Consider the following 22,139-nt stretch of genomic DNA (forward strand, 5'->3'; position numbering starts at 1 on the left):
ATGTGGATGTACCAGTTTGTTTACCTGTCTAGTAGTTGATGGACCTATGAATTGTTTCCCTACTAAATGTTTTTAAAGTTACTTTTTTTCCCCCAGAACCTTTCTGTTTGCCCTGAAGATGAATCAATTATCATGTCTTCTTTTGTTAACACTATGACTTCCCTAAGTGTAAAACAAGGTAAGTCTTAAATCAATGCATACTTCTTTCTGTAGATTTCATGCTTGATTAATAAGGAGAGAATTTAATAATGGATGTTTACCTAGTCATCTCAGTTTTCAATATATTTAATCTCTTCTTTTTTGTCTTAATTTTATTTTCTGTGAGGCAAAGATGAATCTGGAATGTTATTTATAAACAATCATAAGAATTATAGCTTGATATTTCTTATGTGGAGAAGAAAAGCAGGTTTTTTCAAGTAAAGCAACATGATACTGATTACAGAAATAAAGTATGTATTTGGTCCAAGCATGCCTGTAATAATAATGTGTAACATTTATAAAATGTGTAGCCTGTGCCAGATGGACCATGCAGTGTATATGTATAATCTATATCACTTTAAAAATTATTACTTTCATATAATAGATTTGTAAACTAGGGTTTGAGGAATTAACCTCTCAATTATGTAAGTTTTTGGAGCTAGTAGTACTTAGAGGTCAGCTATATCTATCCCCCTGATGGACAGTTTAAGTAGAATACCTACTCTTCATTTTAATAGTCTAGTCAACTATATTGTTTAATACTTTAGTAGTTTTTAAATTAAAGGTATCAAAAGCTTGAAAACTTTTGAGTAATAAATATGGAAACATTTATATTGGTTCAATCAATGTTTATGGTTACTGCATTTAAATAACAAATGTACCAAAATCTTGGTGGTGATGCTTGGTTTCTATAGAGGTATTTTAAGGAGCTTTAGTAAACTGTCCAAAATGCTATGAATGTTCTTTCCTTGTATTTTTTATGTAGTATACATTCATAGAATATCCCATACATAGGATTTTTTTATATTGTATACAGTTGTTTCAAGATGACATATAAGCACACTGAAAATCAGAGAGCTTAGGATAAGCTCTATACTTATCCTTCCATAACTGTTAATTTATCTTTATAGAATTTGAGAAGTGTTTCAATGTCAATTCTTCAATTAAAACATTAAGAAAATTTTGTTTTTCAATATTAAAATATAAGCCAAGCACTAGTGGCTCATGTCTTTAATCCTCATTACTTGGGAGGCTGAGATTGAGAGGATTGTGGTTCCAGGCCAGCCCAGACAGAAAAGTTTATGGGATTCCTTCTTAGTGGATAGAAGCTGGGCATGGTAGAATGTGTCTGCATCCGAGCAAGAAGGGCAAGCCTAAAATAGGCAGATTATAGTTCAGGTAATATACCTGGGAAGGTGAGTAAGTCCCTATCTCAAAAATGAACAGTACCAGTCAGGGCTGGAGGCATGGCTTAGTGATAGAGTACCTGCTTAGCAGGCATGACACCCTGAGGTCAAATCCCAGTACACCAGAAAAGAAATAATTGCTGGGCACTGGTAGCTCACACCTATAATCCTAGCTACTCAGGAGGCTGAAATCTTAGAATCTTTGAACCAAGGTTCAAAGCCAGCCTGGGCAGGAAAGTCTGTGAGGCTCTTGTCTCCAATTTACCACCAGAAACCAGAAGTGGAGCCGTAGCTGGAACTGGTAGAGCACTAGCCTTGAGCAAAAGAGCTCAGGGACAGAGCCCAAGCCCTGAGTTCAAGCCCTGTGACTGACACTGTTGCCCTCCCCCCAAAAATATATATAACTATAAAATGTACTTAATCTAAAATTTACCACCTTAATCAGTTTGTAATTGAATAGTGGTAGGTACTACCAGTATTGTTACATCATCAATCTCCAGAAATTCTGGCCATTAAACAACACTTGTCTTCTACCAGTTCTAGCAAGTCACCATTCTTTTAGTTTGTTCTGGATACCTCATATAAATAGAAACAATGCAGTTTTTATTTTTGTGCCTGGTTTCTTTTTTTCCTTTTTAGACAAGATCTAATTATGTTGCCCAGGCTGGCCTCAAATTCCTTTGGCTCAGGCAGTCCTTCTATCACAGCCTCCTAGGTAGGTGGAACGTAAGGCCTCTGCCACTGCACTTGGCTCTATAAATGTTTTATTTCATTGAGCATGATATCTTTAAGGTTCATCCATGTTATACCATGTGTCAGAAAGACTGAATAGTATCCATTGTAATTGTATACTACATTTTATTCATCTGTTCCTCTGTCAGTGGACATTTAAAATTTCTTCTTCTTTGGACTATTGTGAAGAATCTTGTTGTAATTACAGATATGTAAATATCCCTTTGAAACTCTCGTGTTCCTTTGCTCATATATATTGCCTTAGCTGTTAAGTTATTGTGAGATAAATGTGTCAAAATTTAATTTACTTTGTAATCTTCTTTCCATATTGTAGTTGAAGATGGGGAAGTATTTGATTTCAGAGGAATGAGATTAGATTGGTTTAGGTTACAGGTAAGAATACTTAATTTTCATTTTTTGTTATTGCATGCATAATTATTAACTAACATTAAGATTTGTATAGAACTATATAAATTGTTGTGTGCCTATTGAAAAGACTTGTTTTGTATACCTAACCTTAAAGAAACATTTTGTGTTAGTTACTATACTTGGATAAATGTATTTCTGATTTAAGGGTTGAGAATTTATTTTTATCCTATTTATAAAGTGGTAATGTTTCTTAATGTTTTATGGATACTGATGGAAGATATGAAGCTCTCAGGACAGATCCCAACCAGATCTTTCACAAACAGAAATTAGTGTGAGAATCAGCATATGTACATTTTCCCTGTCTCTCTTCTAAGTCCTGTAGAGGAGCCCAGATGAATACTGTGTATGCAGTGGGGTTGTTAAATGACAGGTTATTTGTCTCTACCTAAACTGCTTTTGTTCTTTTGTTGAACTTTACAGGCATATACTAGTGTCTCTAAGGCTTCACTTGGCCTTGCAGATCACCGAGAACTTGGAAAGATGATGAATACAATTATCTTTCATACAAAAATGGTAGATTCCTTAGTGGAAATGTTAGTGGAAACATCAGATCTCTCCATATTTTGGTATGTTATAGTTTTCCTTAAATCTAGCTTTGAAATTTTTAGTATCTGAAGTTAAGTTTCTTTATTGGGTTCATGTTAACTTGCACCTAAGACAATTCAATAATAGGTTCTTTAAAAAAGGAGGAGGGATTATAGACTTTAATAAAAACTTTGCAACAAAAGACACTTTCCAAATTGGGATTTTATTTATATTTTTAGGTTTTTGTAAGAGTACTTTTTATTGCTGTGATTTTTTTTTTTTTACTTTTGTTTGAAGACCTATAAAATAGCTCAGATTACCTTAAGACAGCCTCCTTTACATGATTAGACTAAGGGAAATTCAGAGTGGATCAGGTTCAAGTAAAATAAATATTGGAAATTAAATACTTAATAACGTCTGTGGTACTGAAATTTAATGCTTGTATCATGATATCTTTGCTTTATTCATAGCCTCTTTTATTATACTTGGTACTATAGCTTACTTTTCTCCCCTTCCTAATCAGAAAAATGTAACCTTTGAAAGGTTTTGTTTCCTTAGTGTCTAATATGATAACTACTTTTTTTTTTTTGGTCAGTTGTGGGGCTTGAACTCTGGGCCTGGGCGCTATCCCTCAGCTCTTCAGCTCAAGGCGAGTGCTGTACTATTTGACCCACAGTGCCAGTTTTCTGAGTGGTTTATTGGAGATAACAGTCTCACAGATTTTCCTTGCCCGGACTGGCCTAAACTGCGATCCTCAGATCTCAGCCTCCTGAGTAGCTAAGATTACAGATATGAGCCACCAACTCCGTGCTTGATAACTACTTTTAACATGATAGCTACTTAATAAAAGTTTGAATGAATAAGTGAACTTGGTGGTAATGAGACGAATAGACTCAAGTATTTAGTAGAATTGAACCACAGTTCAATATCAAATATTCTTAAATTCAGTGTTCCATAGTTTCAACTCTTGTCTTGCTTCTTGGCCTTGAGGGAAGTGAGTTGAATAACTTAGTTGTTTCCTTATTTCTAAAATGCTGAGATTAGCAGTTTCTACATATTGAATAAAATCATTAGAAAAGCTTTTCCTGCCTTTTACTTTGGAAAATAGTAAGTCCTTTATGATTTTGGTATTTATTAGAATGACTTTAATTAGTATTAGTGCAGAAGAAATCTAAATCACCAAGCAGAAAAGTCTTGCTTCTTAAAAGGAATTCATGATACATATAACCATATACACTTTTTAAAATGTGGTTTTAGTAAACCACATTTAAACTTGCAAGATTTTTAATGATTATCTGTTTGACCCAAAGGCTAGTCTAGAAAGAAAATGAAATATTTTATATTTAGACATATTTAGCTATGGAAAGTTTTGTAGTGCACGAGAGTATAATTAAAATTATCTTCAACTCTGAGTTAAAAAATACTTTGAATAATGTTTAAAATTTAAAATTTTTAATAATTTTTCATTTTTATATTTTATCCAAAATAAAGACATATTTACTGTTTGTTTGAGATTACTGTATTGTACCTATTATAATCTTTTACATTTAGAATTTATATATCTTGAATTTACATGTAATTTAAAATTGATGAAATGTGATTTTTTTAGTTGGCATTTTTTTCTTAATACTTAAAATGATGCTTCTGATAATTGATAGTGATTTGGCTTTGATAAAATTTGATAATACAGGATTTTATGTATTCATATTCTATGGTTATAACATGTTCTATATACATTTTTTCTTAAAATACTTACTGATGTTTATATAGATACTTTTTGTATACATTGAAATAATTATTAGCATATAAAAGATACTTTGGGGGAGAAATAGTTATTCTTAAAGGAATGAATGAAACCAATTAACTCTCATTCACTTCAGGCAAAGGAAAGTAACTGTAGTATACTGTAAGGAAAATTTTGTTTTAACTATAAACCATATAACTGTTTAACTACTAATGATAAAAGTTACGATTCTAGTTTTCATTTCATTTTCTAATATAGTTTTTATAGTCGTGCTTTTGAGAAGATGTTTCAACAGTGTTTGGAGTTACCCTCGCAGTCAAGATACTCAATTGCATTCCCACTACTTTGCACTCATTTTATGAGTTGTACACATGAACTGTGTCCAGAAGAGGTAATTTCAGTCTAATATTGTGATTATCTGGTATGCAAAGTACTCTAGATTAAATTAGTAGCCAAACACATGTTTATAAAGTCCTAATCTTTCTTTCTACTCAAACTATTTTTATGCAATCAGAAAAATGCTTAAGTGGATATATATGATAAAGATATCTATGTATTTATATACTTATTTATGTGTGTATATATGTATATATATGTGGTGGGTCAACATGTATATATCAGCCACATTTTGCTTATATTATATATATTCGTATATATAAATGGTGAAGCAGGTATTAATATTTGTAGATTTATTTCTTTGGATATATATTTATTTAGGTATATATAGTAATTAGGTCTGCATACCTGCTTTTCCTCTTAAATTATTACTGAAATGACTTGAAAATTGAATTTATAAATTACTGGGTAAAATCAAAGAGAATTTGAAAGTCAGGCACTGATGGGTCATATTTGTAATCCTAGATCTTGGGAGACTGAGATCAGAGGATTGTGATTCAAAGCCAGTCTGGGCAGAAAAGTCCATGAGACTCATGTCTCACCAGCAAATAACCAAAAGTGGAAATGTGCCTCAAGAGTGCCAGCAGCCTGTCAAAATTGTATTATGGCCGGGCGCTGGTGGCTCACACCTGTAATCCTAGCTACTCAGGAGGCTGAGATCTGAGGATAAGGGTTTGAAGCCAGTTGGAGCAGAAGAAATCCCCATGAAACTTTTATCTCCAATTAACCACTCAAAGACAGGAAGTAGCACGGTAGCTCAAGTGGTAGAGCCTTTGCCTTGAGCACAAAAAGGCTCAGGGATAGTGCACACGCCCTGAGTTCAAGCCCATCACCAACCAAAAAAAGAAAAAGAAAAAAATACTATATTATGTCTGGGTGCTGGTAGCTCACACCTGTAATCCTAACTACTAAGGAGGCTATGGTCTATTGTACTTGATGGTGGCACAGTTTAAAAGTGTACTGGCTCATGTTGCAGTTTTGCACTTGGGAGTCTGAAGTTAGGAAAACATAGGTTCAAGCTAGCTGAATAGTGAAATGATGGCTAATTCAAGCTACCTAACAAGATCTTTTTGGAAAACAAAAAAAATGTATTTTTAACTTGCTTAAAGAATAGATGTTTATTATTTGATGTACAATTTAAAAAGATTTCCATAAGCAAGCGAGAGTAGAAGCAGCTGTCTAATTAAGATACTCCGATCAATTCCAGATAGAATAGTTGCTTATACTAATTATACCACAATGGAGAGAGTAAGGAATGATTAAAAAAAAAAAAGAAAGAATAGCAGTTTATAGCTGGGCACTGGTCAATCATGCCTGTATGCTAGCTACTCAGGAAGCTGGATCTGAGGATTGCTAGCTATTTGAGGCTGGCCCAGGCAGGAAAGTCTGTGAGACTCTTATCTCGTTTACCACCAGAAAACTGGAAGTGTTGATGTAGCTCAAAGTGGTAGAGCACTAGCTTTGAGAAAAAAGCTCAGGGACAGTGCCCAGGCCCTGAGTTCAAGCCCCACAATCAACAACAAAAAACAATAGATTTTTACTGTTCTCACCATAAAAAAATTCAAGTGATAGGTTAATTACCTTAATTGCAACTTTCTGTAATCTACACAGATCTTAATTTTATTGTGGAGAAGGGTGGGCAACAGCTCAATGGCAGAATGCTTGTCTGGCATGTGTAAGACCTTGGGTTGAATCCTCAGTACTGAAAATAATAAAAACATAACGTTAAATTTTCTCCAGTAAGTCTACACAGTTGTCATTTGTCAATTGAAAGTAAGTAAATATTTTTGTCATATTTTAAAAAAAGTATCATTTTATAAGTGGTAAGAGTAAACATTAAAGTTAAGATGTAATTTTTTAATAACTTAGTGTTTAGTCCCTTAGATTTTTTTTTTTTTTTGTCGTCAGTTGTGGGGCTTGAACTCTGGGCCTGGGCACTGTCCCTCAGCTGTTCAGCTCAAGGCGAGCACTGTACCACTTGAGCCACAGTGCCACTTGCAGCCTTTTCTGCTTATGTGGTGCTGAGGAATCCAACCCAGGGCCTCATGATGCGAGGCAAGCACTCTACCACTGAGCCACCTTCCCAGCCCCTCATCCCTACTTTTAAGTGTGGGTAACATCTGTTGTTACTCAAAGGAGCATTTATAATAATGTTTTTTTCTCCCTTTGTGTTCAAGGAATACATGTCCAGCAGTTTTTCTTTTTCTGTGCCATGTGAAAGGAAGACTGATTTTAGAAATCTTGAATGTTTTATGAATTTATTTCCTGAAGTTGATTTGTAACATTTTTATTTAAATAGTTACGCTCCTTTTTGTCCTTAGTGTTACAAATTGTGACAGAATTTATACATGGTATGTAAATTTTTAAAAGAGATAAGTATGGTGGAAAATCTCGATTTAAATCTGTTCTTGTACATTATTTGCTTAATTTTTTAAATGTGTTACTGTAATTAAGACTATGGAATTGGAAGGTTAAATCCAGAGGGTTGCTGGTGTTAGTGTTGTGGGGTTTTTTTGTTTTGTTTTGTTTTGAGACATGGTATAGCTCTGTACTTTGGGCTGACTTCACATTTGTGTTCCTCCTGTCTTAACCTCCCAGGTCTTTGCCTCCACAGTGATTAAATGCATAGTTTTGTTTATTTTTTTGTTGGTTGTGGGGCTTGAACTTTGGGCCTGGGCACTGTCCCTCAGCTATTCAGCTCAAGGCCAGCGCTCCACTTGAGCCACAGGGCTACTTCCAGTTTTTGAGTGGATTATTGGAGATAAGAGTCTCACGGGGGCTGGGAAGGTGGCTCAGTTGTAGGGTGCTTGCCTTGCATGCCTGAGGCCCTGGGTTCGATTCCTCAGCACCACATAAGCAAAAAGCAAAAAGCCGGAAGTGACACTGTGGCTCAAGTGGTAGAGTGCTAGCCTTGAGCTGAAGAGCTGAGGGACAGCGCCAAGGCCCAGAGTTCAGGCCCCACGACCGGACCCCCCAAAAAAAGAGTCTCACGGACTCTCCTGTCTGGGCTGGCTTTGAACCTTGATCCTCAGATCTCAGCCTCCGGAGTAGCTAGTATTACGGGCATGAGCCACCAACTGGTGCCCGGCTAAATGCATAGTTTTTAAATGAAGATTCTTTCTACCTATACATTTCTTATGTAATCACTTCTTATATTTTATGTTAACTGTATACAGATATAAAATAGCAGGGTAGTAAGGTAGTTGTCACAAGAGAGAAAAGAAATCTATAACTTCATATACTTAAATTTTCATGTTTATTTAAACATGTTACAATTCAAACTACTTTGTAATTTTTACTACCGTACTTGTGCTTTACCAGCGGCATCATATTGGAGATCGCAGTCTTTCCTTATGTAATATGTTCCTGGATGAAATGGCCAAACAAGCTCGAAATCTTATCACTGATATTTGCACAGAACAATGTACTCTTAGTGACCAGGTAATAATTTAAATGTTTCTTTACAGATAGAAAATTTGACCATGAAGGCAAGGACATGAGCTGTTACTTACTGGTCTACTTTCCTTTCTTAATTCTCAAATTCTCAATAGAACCCCTTTATCTCTTGCTCTGAAATTCCATTGACAGGTATAATTTTTGTTTTTTACAAATACAAAGCTTTTAGCAAGACTGTACAGATTTGTGTTCTTTCATAGGAGACACATTATGTCTAGTTACATTTGGGATTCTTTTTGTTAGCACCTGATTCTGCTATTTCATTGGTGGTAACAAATATTGTATGTGTTTTTTACATATATTAGTTGTGATACATTTTGAAAAAGATTTCTTTATCATTTATTACAGTACTTATATTCCGTGGTATAGTTTGTAAAGGAAAGGCAAAAGAAATGTTTGTTTTTTTTTGTATTTATTGTCTCAGTAACTAGTAAATTATTTTATAGTATTATGAACTCTTGCAGTTAAGCATAGTTGGTGATATATATTACATATAAATACTAAATATTTATCATAATATTTATATCATAAATAAATATTGATATAACTATGTAATAGGTATAATATAGTTATAACATGTACACACACACACACACACACACACACACACACACACACACACACACACACTAAAAGGGGACAGGAGAAATTAGAGAGTGATGGAGGGGATGAGTCTAATCAAGGTACATTATATGGAAATGTTACATTGAAACTATAATACGTGCTAATACATTTAAAAAAATTTTTTTTATTGTGAAAATACTGTACAGAGGGGTTATAATTACATGGGCAAGATAATGAGTACATTTCTTATCAAGCATTGTAGCCTCCTCCTTTGTTTCCCCTTCCCATCCTCCCCCCCCTGCACCCCCACCCACCAATTCATTTTTCAAAGCCAAAAAAAAAATCTCTTCAGTTGTGATTCTGGTTTTCTTTTTGTTGTGTTATTGTCTTTGGGATTGTTACACTTTAAAATTCTACCTCTCTGGCTTTGCATGAAGGAGTTCCTGACCTCAAAACTAGTACTTTTTATCCTTCAGTTTATGCTTTACCCCTAGTAGTTTTCTAGAAGTGAAGTGTGTCATATCTTGAGATTATTTTACTTAACAGGCCATTTACTCCTAGTAACTATTATTTCTCATTCCTTGCTTACCTGGTATGCTTTTAGTTATCCTTTAAATAATAACTTGAATAAACTTTTATAGTGTTTTTAAATTAATAATTATTCATCAAATAAATACTTCTTAGGTACCTATAATATGCTGTTGCATCTAACATTTTGCGATTTATCTGTGAATAGAACAAAAATCCCCACCTAAGGTTCTGAGAATAACTTGAATGAACTTTGAAATAATCTCGAGGAAGTATTTGTTCACACCAGATTTACCGGTTTCTGTTTTCTACCATGTTTTGTGGGCTACCCAAGCTGGATTGGGTATGCTTCATACATGTATGTCTCCTTATTACTCACATGGTATTTGCTATATAGTCTGGATTCAGCTAAGATTTGCTTCAGTGGTTATTATACCTTCAAAGCAGTTGCTGTTATGTAAAATATTGTTTTTAATATTTAGTTGCTCCCTAAGCATTGTGCCAAAACCATCAGTCAAGCAGTGAATAAGAAGTCAAAAAAACAGACTGGTAAGAAAGGAGAACCTGAAAGGGAAAAACCAGGTGTTGAAAGCATGAGAAAAAACAGGCTGGTGGTAACCAAGTAAGCCATCTACTTTTATTCTTTTTGATCTTATAAGACGTTTCTCCCCTGTGTGGCATTGATACTGAGGCAATGGTAGAAGTTGCATAATATTTATTTTCCAGCCAGTTGCCTTTCAAAAATCTTTGCAAACTTGATTACAAAGTGCTTTATTTAGATTTTTAGTTTTAAGAGATAATATATGGTAGATAGTCTCTGTCTTAATACTTTGGATACTGAAGGACAAAAATTTTGTCTGAAAAATTTCTGAGGTACCCTATAAACCATGTAAAAATTTTAATTTATTTAAAATCAAATCACCAAGACTTTATTTTGGCATGTTGTGATATGGTACAGCATACTTCATATTATTATTTCAGAACAGAAATACCAGATCAGTTAGCAGTCAGGACTCTGCATAATTTGATTATTTGGAAGGGAAGCATGGGGAGAAACTGTGTCAGTATTTTTTGTTTAAATCCCTACTTCTTCCTAAGTTGAGCAAGACATTGCATGGTTCCTTCTCTTATAATAAATTTTAATATCACTAGGAAATGATTGTCTTAAGTCAGTATAATCATTAATTGAGTGTAGAAATGGATAAAGTTCTCTTTTAAAAATTTCCATAAGTTATGCCTATGATTTCTACTTTAAAAGGCTAAAAAAATCAAATTCTCCAATAATGTCTCCAAATAAGCTCTGATATGTTTATAAAATTAACTTTGCATTGCTTATGCTAACAGATGAAGCATTTTATTTACTGTTTATTGATTGTTTTTCAGCCTTGATAAATTGCACACTGCACTTTCGGAGTTATGTTTCTCTATAAATTATGTACCAAACATGGTGGTATGGGAACATACCTTTACACCACGAGAATACCTGACTTCTCATCTGGAAATCCGTTTTACTAAGTAAGAAAGAGTATAAACAGTTTTTTTTTTCCTGTTGGTTCAGTAATGATTTTGTTATTTTAATTGTTAATACAGTGTTTCTATACAGTGTTTTCCTTTATAAGAAAAAATATTAAGGGAACTGGTATAGTATAAAGACTAATAATCTGGGAAGCATGAAAAATAGTAAACTAAGAATTAATTAAATTACCCCAACTCTAACTATATACTTGTTACTGTTGCATAGTAACAACCTAGTAAGATTGACTAATTCATTTAATGTCTCTGAGTCTTAGCTTTCTCAACTGCAAGATGAATGATTGGAACAAATCAGTATATTTGTTTGAATGTTGCAAGCTAATAATGTCATGAAATAGGTTTAGTAAGTTGCTAAAAAAGAAGTGGGAGGAGAAAGAAGGAAAAAGAAATGAGTACATTCCATGTAGTAATTATAACTTTGGGAAACTGTTATATGTATGCATGCCTATAATGAATTGTGCATTTACATAAATACCTTGTAATAAGTAGGTTACAGTCAGTGCTTAGAAACCTCAGGACTAGCTGAACTTTTACATCTGTTCTGAATTCACATGTATGCTATTATTTTAGTAGGTTTTCACTGAAAGCCCAACTTTTTTTTTTTTTTTCTTCTTTGCCAGTACTTGGGCTTGAACTCAGGGCCTCACACTCACTTGATTTGGTTTCTCACAGCTGGTACTCTAACTCTATCCCTTGAGCCAGTCTTCCAGCCCAGCTTTTTGCAGGTTATTTTGGAGATGGAACCTTGTAGATATTTCTGCTTATTTTGGCTTGCCCAGATCTCAGGCCCCTGAGTAACTAGGATTATAAGCGTGATGCACCAACACCTGGCTACAGCTCCGTTCTGATTTAAATTTTGTGAGCAACATACATATTTCTTGACTGAATAACTTGAGAACTCCCTCATGTTGCTTTTCGCTTTTTGTACATATTACTGAAAATGATAATTTATTTTGATTTTTTTTTCTTGAAAGGCACTGCAACTTATAATTGTCGAAGTTTCTGTGGTTGTTAATGCTCAGAATTTTGCATTTGTCATATGCTTAACTGTGATAAAGTAATGTAAAGTAGTAAGGAGGTAGAATAAAGCTTACAATGTTAGTTTAAGATGAACAGTAAGAATAAAATATGAAGTATGTAAATGGTAATTAAACTGAGTTTTAAATCATCAGTTAGCTAGGCAGAAAAGGCTGGTGTTGAAGAGTGTCTTTTGCTCTCCTTAGTGAGGCAGGCATCCTGACAGTAAAACTCGAAATGCTCTAATAGTTGGACATTATGCCTTCTGATGTTTATTGTTCTCAACTGGATGAGGGTGGAAGATTGGTGAGTAGAAGGAAGGGTTCAGTTTACAGCTCACTTGTTTTCCTTATATAAACAGTTTGGTTCCCTGGAAAAGAAATGTTCTTTATACTAAACCCCTGTTTAGTGATCAGGACCAAGGCAAGGGAACAACTTGTTTTGTTTACCTAGGAAAGATGTTTATTCCAGAACAAATAGCTTGTGTATATTAGTAGATTGAGTTTTGCTGATGTCTTGAGCATTTTTTGACTCAGGGGATACATACAAGAATAGTCATTTTCATCTTGAGTTGGTTCATCTGGGCCTCTTTTTAGTGATAAGATTTGTCTATTGTCCTTAAAGATCCATCTCAACAAATAGAATTATAACTATATACATCTCGAATACCTGAGGAAGCCTTTTGCAGAAAGTAAAATAGGAGTGTCTTGATGTAGAAAAATGATCTTGTATTTCCCGTTAGCCTCTGCAGTCTTCTTAGGACATATGTGTTTTAGTGTGCTATGAGTAGATTAAAACAATGAAGTTGTTGCCTTGTTTTGACTGTGATGCAGTTTCTTGAGAGCAATAAATCAAGTAGACTTGGGGTCAATATCTAGACTGCTCACTTCCAAACAAAGGAACTTTTACTTTACTTGTATCCTAAACATTAGTCTTGTGTTTTTATTTGTAAAATGATGGTTTTAGTAACCTTCTAGTATTAAATATAGGGATTGTAGTTAATTTGCACAAAATATTAAAAAAAAAAACTTCTGGCAAAAAGTGCCCAAATGAGTATATGCTATGGGCTAAATAGCTTAATTGTTCTTGCTACAGCTGTCATGTGAAACAAATTTTAAAGCTTTCTTTATGTTTAAGTCACTTTCGATACTGTGCTTGTCTTAAAGAGTGTTTAAATCATTTGTGTTCCTATTTCAAGTATCATCTTTTTAGGTTGCTGGTATGGTAATGACAACAGTAATCTCATGGCTTTTAAGATTATATTTCTAGCTATTATCTATCAAGTTGAATGAATTGTTTCCATTAAATGGAAAAGTCATACGTCTTTCATTATTCCCTGCCTCCTGCCTCTTGCAGATCAATTGTTGGGATGACCATGTATAATCAAGCCACACAGGAAATCGCAAAACCATCAGAGCTTCTGACAAGTGTAAGAGCATATATGACCGTACTCCAGTCAATAGAAAACTATGTGCAGATTGATATTACAAGGGTGTTTAATAATGTTCTTCTTCAACAAACACAACATTTAGACAGTCATGGAGAGCCAACCATAACAAGCCTATACACAAATTGGTAAGGAACACATTTAAAAATTTGGAGTGACAGAAAGTTTTTTTGTACTTGAACTATTTAGGAAAATTAACTTTTTATGGATGATCATTCATGTTATCAGTCAACTTTAAATGCAGGATGTATACTATAATAAATTTTTTTAATTAAGTCACCTTTCTCAGTTATAAATTCACTTTTCTTTTAGGTATTTGGAAACTTTGTTAAGACAAGTCAGCAATGGCCATATAGCCTATTTCCCTGCAATGAAAGCATTTGTAAACTTACCTACAGAAAATGAGTTAACATTCAATGCGGAAGAATATTCTGACATATCAGGTGAGTAACATGAGTTACTTTGTCTTATTATTTTAGCTTTAGATTCTGTTGTGTCTTCATTTGTATATAATATATAGTCATATATTTGAGACTTCTGCATTGTGTGTGTGTGTGTGTGTGTGTGTGTGTGTGTATTTCTGTTTGCTAGTCCGGGGGTTGAACTCAGGGCCTGGGCAATGTCCATGAGCTTCTTATGCTCAAGGCTAGCACTCTACCACTTGAACCATAGTTCCACTCCAGCCTTTTCTGTTTATGTGGTACTGAGGGATTGAACCCAGGGGGTAGGCAAGCACTCCACCACTAGCCACATTCCCAGCCCTCTGTGTTTTTTTTAAACACAGAAACTTATCACAAGATATTATATTGACTTTTTTTTTTTTGCCGGTTGTGGGACTTGAACTCTGGGCCTGGCACTGTCCCTCAGCTCTTCAGCTCAAGGCTAGCATTCTACCACTTGAGCCACAGCTCCATTTCCAGCTTTTTGTGCTTTTGTGGTGCTGAGGAATGGAACCCAGGTCCTCATGCGTGCAAAGCAAGCACTCTACCATTAAGCCACCTTTCCAGCCCCTATTGACATTTCTATAATGGGATATTTCAATTTGTTAATAATTCATTTTCTTGGTGTATTTGCTCTGTCAATTATAAAACTGATTGCATTTCTTTCAGAAATGAGGTCATTATCAGAACTACTTGGTCCATATGGTATGAAGTTTCTAAGTGAAAGCCTTATGTGGCATATTTCATCACAAGTTGCTGAGCTTAAGGTAATATCTTTATTCATCTTAACTCTTTCCCCTTTTCTTTTCTTTTTCTTATGGTACTGAGGATTAAAGTCAGTGCCTTGTTCCTCTCACTTTTCAATTTTGAGACAGGATCTTGCCCTGGATGGTCTTGAACTGTGATCCTCATGCTTGGGATCACAGGTAGATGCTACCATGCCCAACTTTAGTTTTTACCCTTTTAAACAGGAAATACCTATAAAACATTGCAGAAATATCAACAGCAGCTTTGAATAGTCATTACCAGATAAGTCACACCAAAATGGAGATGGTACCCCCAACTCTGTTCGTCTTTAGTTATTTTATTTTTTGGGGGGGTGGGGGGTCTGGTCGTTGGGCCTGAACTCTGGGCCTGGGCACTGTCCCTCAGCTCTTTAGCTCAAGGCTAGCGCTCTACCACTTGAGCCACAGCGCCACTTCTGGGTTTTTTTCTTTTTTACTTATGTGGTGCTGAGGAATCGAACCCAGGGCCTCAGGCATGCAAGGCAAGCGCTCTACCACTGAGCCACCTTCCCAGCCCCGGCTTTAGTTATGTTTTAAGTAGGGTCTTGCTTTCTCTATTTAAGGTTAACCTCAGACCATAATCTTTCTGTCTACAGACTTCCTTGTAGCTGGGAGTATGCTACTAATGCTTGATTGGAATGAGATCTGGCTAATGTTTTGCCCAGCTTAGCCTTGAACCTTGAACTTTTTTGATCTCTGCTTCTAAATAGCTAGGATTGCAGATATGAACTACTGCTCCCTACCTTAATATTAGCATTCTTAAAAGGCTGCATATGTAGTCCTCACATTCCTGTCATTGTGTTTTCATCATTTAGGGTCTTCAAAGCAGAATAATTAGTCCTAAGAATTTAATTACTTGGAATTGCCCAATGTTTTACAAATTTTTAAAAATTTTTATTGTAAAGATGATGTACAAAGGGGTTACAGTTTCATAAGTCAGATAATGAAAGTACATTTCTTTTTGTGTTGCCCCCTCCTTCATTTTCTCCCTGTTTTTCCTCTCCCAACCCCTTCTCCCTCCCAAGCTGTATAGTTCATTTCCAATATAATGTCTAGTAAGTATCACTACTGAATTGGTTCACCCTTTTTCCCACTGTTTCTGTGCTTCCCCTTCACAAATCAGATAAACTCATATACAAGACAAAGGGTACAGAAATCAAAAACAGGGACAAAGGAGAATAAACCAAAGGGAGGGAGAGCTAGAAGGAAAACTGATAAGCATTATTTTATATGGTCATATGCACATAGCTGTTGAGCCCTTCCTAGTTCTCACTGTGTAAATGTTTAGAGTGCTGTTTATCCATGTCCAAGTGTAGTTTTTTTGTTTACTTGTAGTTTTATTGGCACGTTCTAATTATTACAAATGCAGGGAACCATGCAGCCTATGTTTCTTTTGGTCTGGCTTACTTTTCCACGTCTTTCCATTTCCTTACGAATGGGCAATGTCATTATTTAAGTGTAGGCATAGAATTCCATTAGGTATATATACACCAATTTCTTGATCCATTGGTCCACTGAGGGGCTGGGTTGATTCTATATCTTAGCTATTGTAAAGAATGCTGTGATGAACATGGTTGTGCTGGTAGCTTTCTGTGTGGCCTGGTTTGTGGTACACCATGTTTCTTAAGTTATTCTATCTCTTGCCACCTCTGTTTCTGTGTTCAGAGCCTTCCTTGTTGACAAACGCTTCTTAAAATGAAGAGGCAGTGGCTATGCAACTCACTACCACTGCCCATATAGACATATCATAACAATCCTCTTTTCATCCTTTCTATGTTACTGCCTTCATCCTTTCCTGTATCCTGAGACCTGAATTAAATTTTCTGTATGTTTTACAAGATACTCTATATCTCCTGTGCCTGGTACTTGCTAATCTAGTACAACTATCCCTTATTAGGCCTTGTTTACAGTGTTGATTCCTTTTCATTGTAGGCTTATGCCTTTTTTTCCCTCCTTGACTTCAGTGAACCTTTGAAAGGAGCTGAATTTTAGGGACATGCATAGCCACAAAGTGGAAACATTTCTGAAAGGCAAAATCCTGAAAGGAAAAATTTCAGAAAATGGGATGAAAATTTATTCTTTTTTTTTTTTTTTTTTTTCGTCGTGGGGCCTGAACTCTGGGCCTGGGCACTGTCCCTCAGCTCTTCAGCTCAAGGCTAGCACTCTACCACTTGAGCCACAGTGCCACTTCCGGCTTTTTTCTTTTTTCTTATATGGTGCTGAGGAATCGAACCCAGGGCCTCATGCTTGCAAGTCAAGCGCTCTACCACTGAGCCACCTTCCCAGCCCAATTTATTCTTTTTTAAATATATAAAATAACTGGCAAGTTGATAACTCATACTTGCTTCAGCAGAGGATTTAGGTACTTCTAAGACACTTTAGACTTTCTGAAATTAGTAAAGAGCTTGAGGAAATTTACATTTTTAAGGTTACTCTGTGTGATGGGCGGGGAAGGTGGCTCAGTGGTAGAGTGCTTGCCTTGCATGCCTGAGGCCCTGGGTTCGATTCCTCAGCACCACATAAGCAAAAAGAAAAAAGCCAGAAGTGGCGCTGTGGCTCAAGTGGTAGAGCGCTAGCCTTGAGCTGAAGAGCTGAGGGACAGCGCCCAGGCCCAGAGTTCAGGCCCCACGACCGGACCCCCCCCCAAAAAAAAAAAAAAAGATTACTCTGTGACATATTTGTTTTCCTTTTATTATTTTTTTAATGTTTAAATATCATGTAGCAGCTTCTTTTTATCTTAAAAGTGAGCTTAATTAGTTTCTGTTTTAGCTGAGGAATTGTTTCAGTTAGTAAATTTGTAAAACCTCCCCTCTCCAAAAATGCAGAACCATGAAAAGCAGAACTTCTTTATTTTTGATGGTTGTGTCAAACAAAGCCAACACACATGTGTGCTCCTGATGAAACACATTTATTACTTTCTGGAGGAAAAAACAGCCAGTCTTCTTTCCTACAAAAACTTTTTGATTGTTTAATTTGGAGTTGTAGCTTTTAAGTCAGTTTCTTCTTCCAGTCTTGCCAAAAGAATTATTTTGGCATTTTGCAGATCAATTCTAGTTCTTCATAGAATCTTTTTTTTTTTTTTTTGTCAGTCGTGGGGCGTGAACTCTAGGCCTAGGTACTGTCTTTCAGCTCTTGAGCCACAGCACCACTTCCAGTTTTCTGGTGGTTAATTGGAGATAAGAGTCTCAAGTACTTTCGTGCCTGCCCTGGCTAAACTTCAATCCTCAGATCTCAGCCTCCTGAGTAGCTAGGATTACAGGCATGAGCTACTAGTGCCTGGCTCTTGATGGGATCTTAAAAGATAAGAAATATAAATGTATGTTAGGAGGTTAATATTTTCTTTTTAGTACAATACCAAGTAAATTTTTAAAAATTTAAACATTCCAACCATTCACTCCCCTGGGGTGGTGAGGTAAATCAGCACCCACTGCTTCCTTGATGGTGACTGGGACAAGTGGCTAGTTTGGAGCCCTTAGGATTCCACGCAGGGGCAGGGAGGAAGGGAAGCAGCAGCTAATGCTAAGGTTCCTGACCACAAGATTATGAAAACCATCATGTTCTAAGTAGCGTTTCCAGCTACAGTTAGAAATTAACCTTGGGGCTGGGGCATGGTCCAAGTGGTGAATACTTGCTAATAAGAACAAAACCCTAAGTCCTAGTATTACCAAGAAGCAAGAACTAACTTGGCTCTGAGTCCAACTCAAAGGCCTGGTATTACTAACTCACACCTGTGCTCTGTCTTAGAAGCCTGCATTCTCTTCTGAAACCAAGCAGTCTGCACACACTTAAAACTCTGCTTGGCCTTGATTCAGGGCTCATTCTCATCACAAGGGAGACTTCTAGCTAGCTATATACAGATACACGTTCCTGTTTTCCTGTCTAGGCCCTGATCTTCTCACTCAGGGTGGGGGCAGAGGAGAGATGAAGGTGACTGATCATGCTGTGCCAATCCCCCACTGCCGACAGCCCACCTGTGTGTGGCATGGCATCTTCTCTCTCAGCTGTTAATATGTCCATGCTGATGGATCCAGGAGTTCACTCTCACGTTAGCTGAACATGTTTGTGATCTTGTACCTATCCTGGGGCATGTTGCCTTTCAGTATTGTCAGCTGTGCTAGGTACTCACTATGCATCAGAAAACCTGTGGGTAATTGTGTTCACATACTCCACTGTTACTGTGCTGCAAGTGACCGCTCATACTGTAATCTTCTCTTTGTCAGCTTTTACTGTCCTGTGGTTTGAGGACCTCTGAACATTCCTCCTCCTGTCAGGTGACCAGAAACAGAATGTAATTTGGAGGAAAGCTTTGTGATCACTTGTAATGTGTTTTGTTTTTAAAAAATTAGAAATAAAGTTTAGTTGTTTAAAAAAAAAAATTTAAGCATTCCTTTTTGTTTCACTTGATATGTCTCATTTTGTTAAAAAGTATTATTACATTGGTAGTTTATGCAATTATTCTGTTTTTATTCTATCATCATATTAAATTAGAGAATTTAAATGCGTAGAGAGCCCTGTTTTAGGTTATAGTTGAAGGGGAGATATTGAGATATGAAGTCTGGAGATAGACACATAACATATACATACATATTTTCTTTTTTGGACACAGTTCCCTAGATGATTATAATGTATAGTAAAGGCCTAATGCCATTATACAGATACTAAAGAAAATTCTGATTTAAAAAGAACTTTATAGAGCTCAGAAATGTGACATAACTAGGAAAGTATGCTAATGATGAACTTAGTTGTGGTAGTACCAGTAGTAGTGAAAGTACAATGTCTAACTCATTTTCCTTCTAGCTAAGCAAACTGTCTAGGCTTATCTCTGTCAAAATGAAATTCTATTTATTTTAGTTAAAACTTTTAATCAGATTTGCTCATCCAGTGCTGCTTTTAAGAAAAACATTTTTTTATTGAGTTACACTTTCCTTGAACAGCTGTTCTTTATTTCCCTCTGCTATATGTATCTCTTCTTTCTTTTCTCTTTTGTTTTCCTGGTGGTTCCTGAAGAAAAGTAGGTAGTTTACATATCCATGTTATAATTTGTGCTGGAAACATGGCTTTAATGAAATCCTTGTCAAGTGGTGCCATCCCCCAACAAGTTATTCTCTCTTTGTATGTATCTGGTAATATACTCATTGTCTAAAGACATACTGTAGACTGTTTTGTTGGCTACTTTTAGCTTTAGCAGTTCTTTTATTTTAGAATGTGATGCTCTTTATATGTTCACTCTAGTGTCTGCTTTTTATTATTGTTAATGTTCTGTATCTAAGCATAAGATGATTTTTTTATTCTTCTACTTCATTGATTTAAAAAAACTGATAAAAAGATTCCTGTATAAATTATTTATGATTCTTTTGTTGAAAAAAACAAAAATACAGCGTCTGGATCTCATGGCTTGAGTTTCTTACTTTCCATATTGTCATTTTCATGCATGTTCTTGTCTCAACACGGAAAGTCTGTGCCTGATCAAAGATCTTTCTTTTCAGAAACTGGTGGTGGAGAATGTTGATGTTCTAACACAAATGAGGACCAGCTTTGATAAACCAGACCAGATGGCTGCACTCTTTAAAAGATTATCATGTGAGTAACTCATACTACATTTTCTAAATATGATGTTGACACTCTGTATTTAACTTTTGCCCAAGATTTGTAACATAAATTCAAACAGTATATTTTAAAACTATACTCTGTTGTACGACGAGAACCAAAACATTTTTGCCATCAGAAGATCTATACAAAATATAAAACATGTTTATGAATTTTTTTAATGTGTCAGTTATTTTAATGAAAAGTCATTATCAATTAGTTCTTGAACCCAATAGATGGTAAGTTACATTAATTTAGAGTAAAGTAGAATTTGTTTCTGATCCTGTAACTTTGTAAACATCTACTCTATTGAGGTATAATTTCCATATAATGAAATACATTGAATAATGTGTTTTAGGGCTGTGAATGTATCTTTGTGGTATAGTGCTTGCCTAATATGCGTAGAGCCCTGAGTTCAAGTCCTCTGTACCACATAAACAGGAAAAGCTGAAAGTGGCACTGTAGCTCAAGTAGTAGAGTGCTAGCCTTGAGCAAAAGAAGCTCAGGGACAGTGCCCAGGTCCTCAGTCCAAGCCCCAGAACTGGCAGGAATTTTTTTTTTTTTTTACTGACAGGCGTATACATCTGTATAACTGTTGGCACAATCAAGATAGTGAATAGGTCCATTACCTAGGAAAATTTTTTCCTGTCTCTTAGTAGTCTCCTACTTCAGCCTCCAAACCTAAACTACCAAGGTCTTTAGAAAATTTATGTCTGGCTTCTTTCACTTAATATGATTATTTAAGACTCATCTATCAGTGTTGTTAAATGATTTGGTTTCATAGAAGTTGGAGCAAGTAACTTAAAATCTGCTTCAAATACCTTTTTGAAATTGATTTTGGGGGATATACTTTATTGATTACTTTAAAATTCTTCCAACACTAAAAAATGAGTGAAATTCTGAATAAAACCTTCTTCACATTGCAAGGTAAGGAAGAGGCTTATTTTCCCAGGTAAAAAATAATCTTTGGGGATGAAGGAATAGTCCAATGGTAGTGTGCATGCTTGAAATATGTTCAACCTAGAGTTCAAATCCAACACTAATAAAAATAATAATCATCAGCCGACCTAGGCACTGTGACTTACTCCTGTAATCCTAGCTAATTGGAAGGTGGAAATTAGGAGGAATGCTGGTTGAGATGAGTCCAGGCAAAAAGCTTCTGAGACCTTATCTCACAACAACAAAAACAAACACAAAACAAAACAAAATCTGGGCTTGGTGAGAGGTGTTTGTCATCCCAGCTATGGGTGGGGAAAATAAATAGTATTTCAGACTAGGTGGTCTGGGAAGAGACCTACCTAAAAAGACAACCAGAATAAAAAGGGCTGGAGTTTGTGGCTCAAGCAGTAGAGGGCATGCCTGGCAAGTATGACACCTTGAGTTCAAGGCCCAGTAATTTGCAAAAACAAAACAACTAATGAGCACAAAGTTAAAATATACTAAAGATCAACTTCTAGAACACCTGCATTAAGAATAAAGTGAAAAAAAATAATATTGGCTGGATATTGTAGAGAAGAACAGTATGGATAAATAAATCACTTTTAAAGTCTTATGTAGTTTTACTGTCTTTAT

General features: G+C 35.6%; 1 protein-coding gene across 2 annotated transcripts in view; it reads left to right on the forward strand.

Annotated features, from left to right (window-relative positions):
* Positions 1–22,139, forward strand: part of Nckap1 (NCK associated protein 1) — a 95,474-nt gene that overhangs the window by 50,907 nt on the left and 22,428 nt on the right. For both annotated transcript variants that reach the window (XM_042688235.1, XM_042688236.1), the window contains exons 14-24: positions 97–178; positions 2,452–2,510; positions 2,967–3,112; positions 5,074–5,206; positions 8,533–8,652; positions 10,242–10,381; positions 11,143–11,274; positions 13,666–13,884; positions 14,069–14,199; positions 14,866–14,963; positions 20,468–20,561. In XM_042688235.1, the coding sequence (XP_042544169.1) occupies positions 97–178; positions 2,452–2,510; positions 2,967–3,112; positions 5,074–5,206; positions 8,533–8,652; positions 10,242–10,381; positions 11,143–11,274; positions 13,666–13,884; positions 14,069–14,199; positions 14,866–14,963; positions 20,468–20,561 (1,354 nt within the window). The remainder of the gene's footprint in view (positions 1–96; positions 179–2,451; positions 2,511–2,966; positions 3,113–5,073; positions 5,207–8,532; positions 8,653–10,241; positions 10,382–11,142; positions 11,275–13,665; positions 13,885–14,068; positions 14,200–14,865; positions 14,964–20,467; positions 20,562–22,139) is intronic.

Source organism: Dipodomys spectabilis, unplaced genomic scaffold (genome assembly GCF_019054845.1).
Source record: "Dipodomys spectabilis isolate Male_0828 unplaced genomic scaffold, ASM1905484v1 ptg000115l, whole genome shotgun sequence".
NCBI lineage: Eukaryota > Metazoa > Chordata > Mammalia > Rodentia > Heteromyidae > Dipodomys > Dipodomys spectabilis.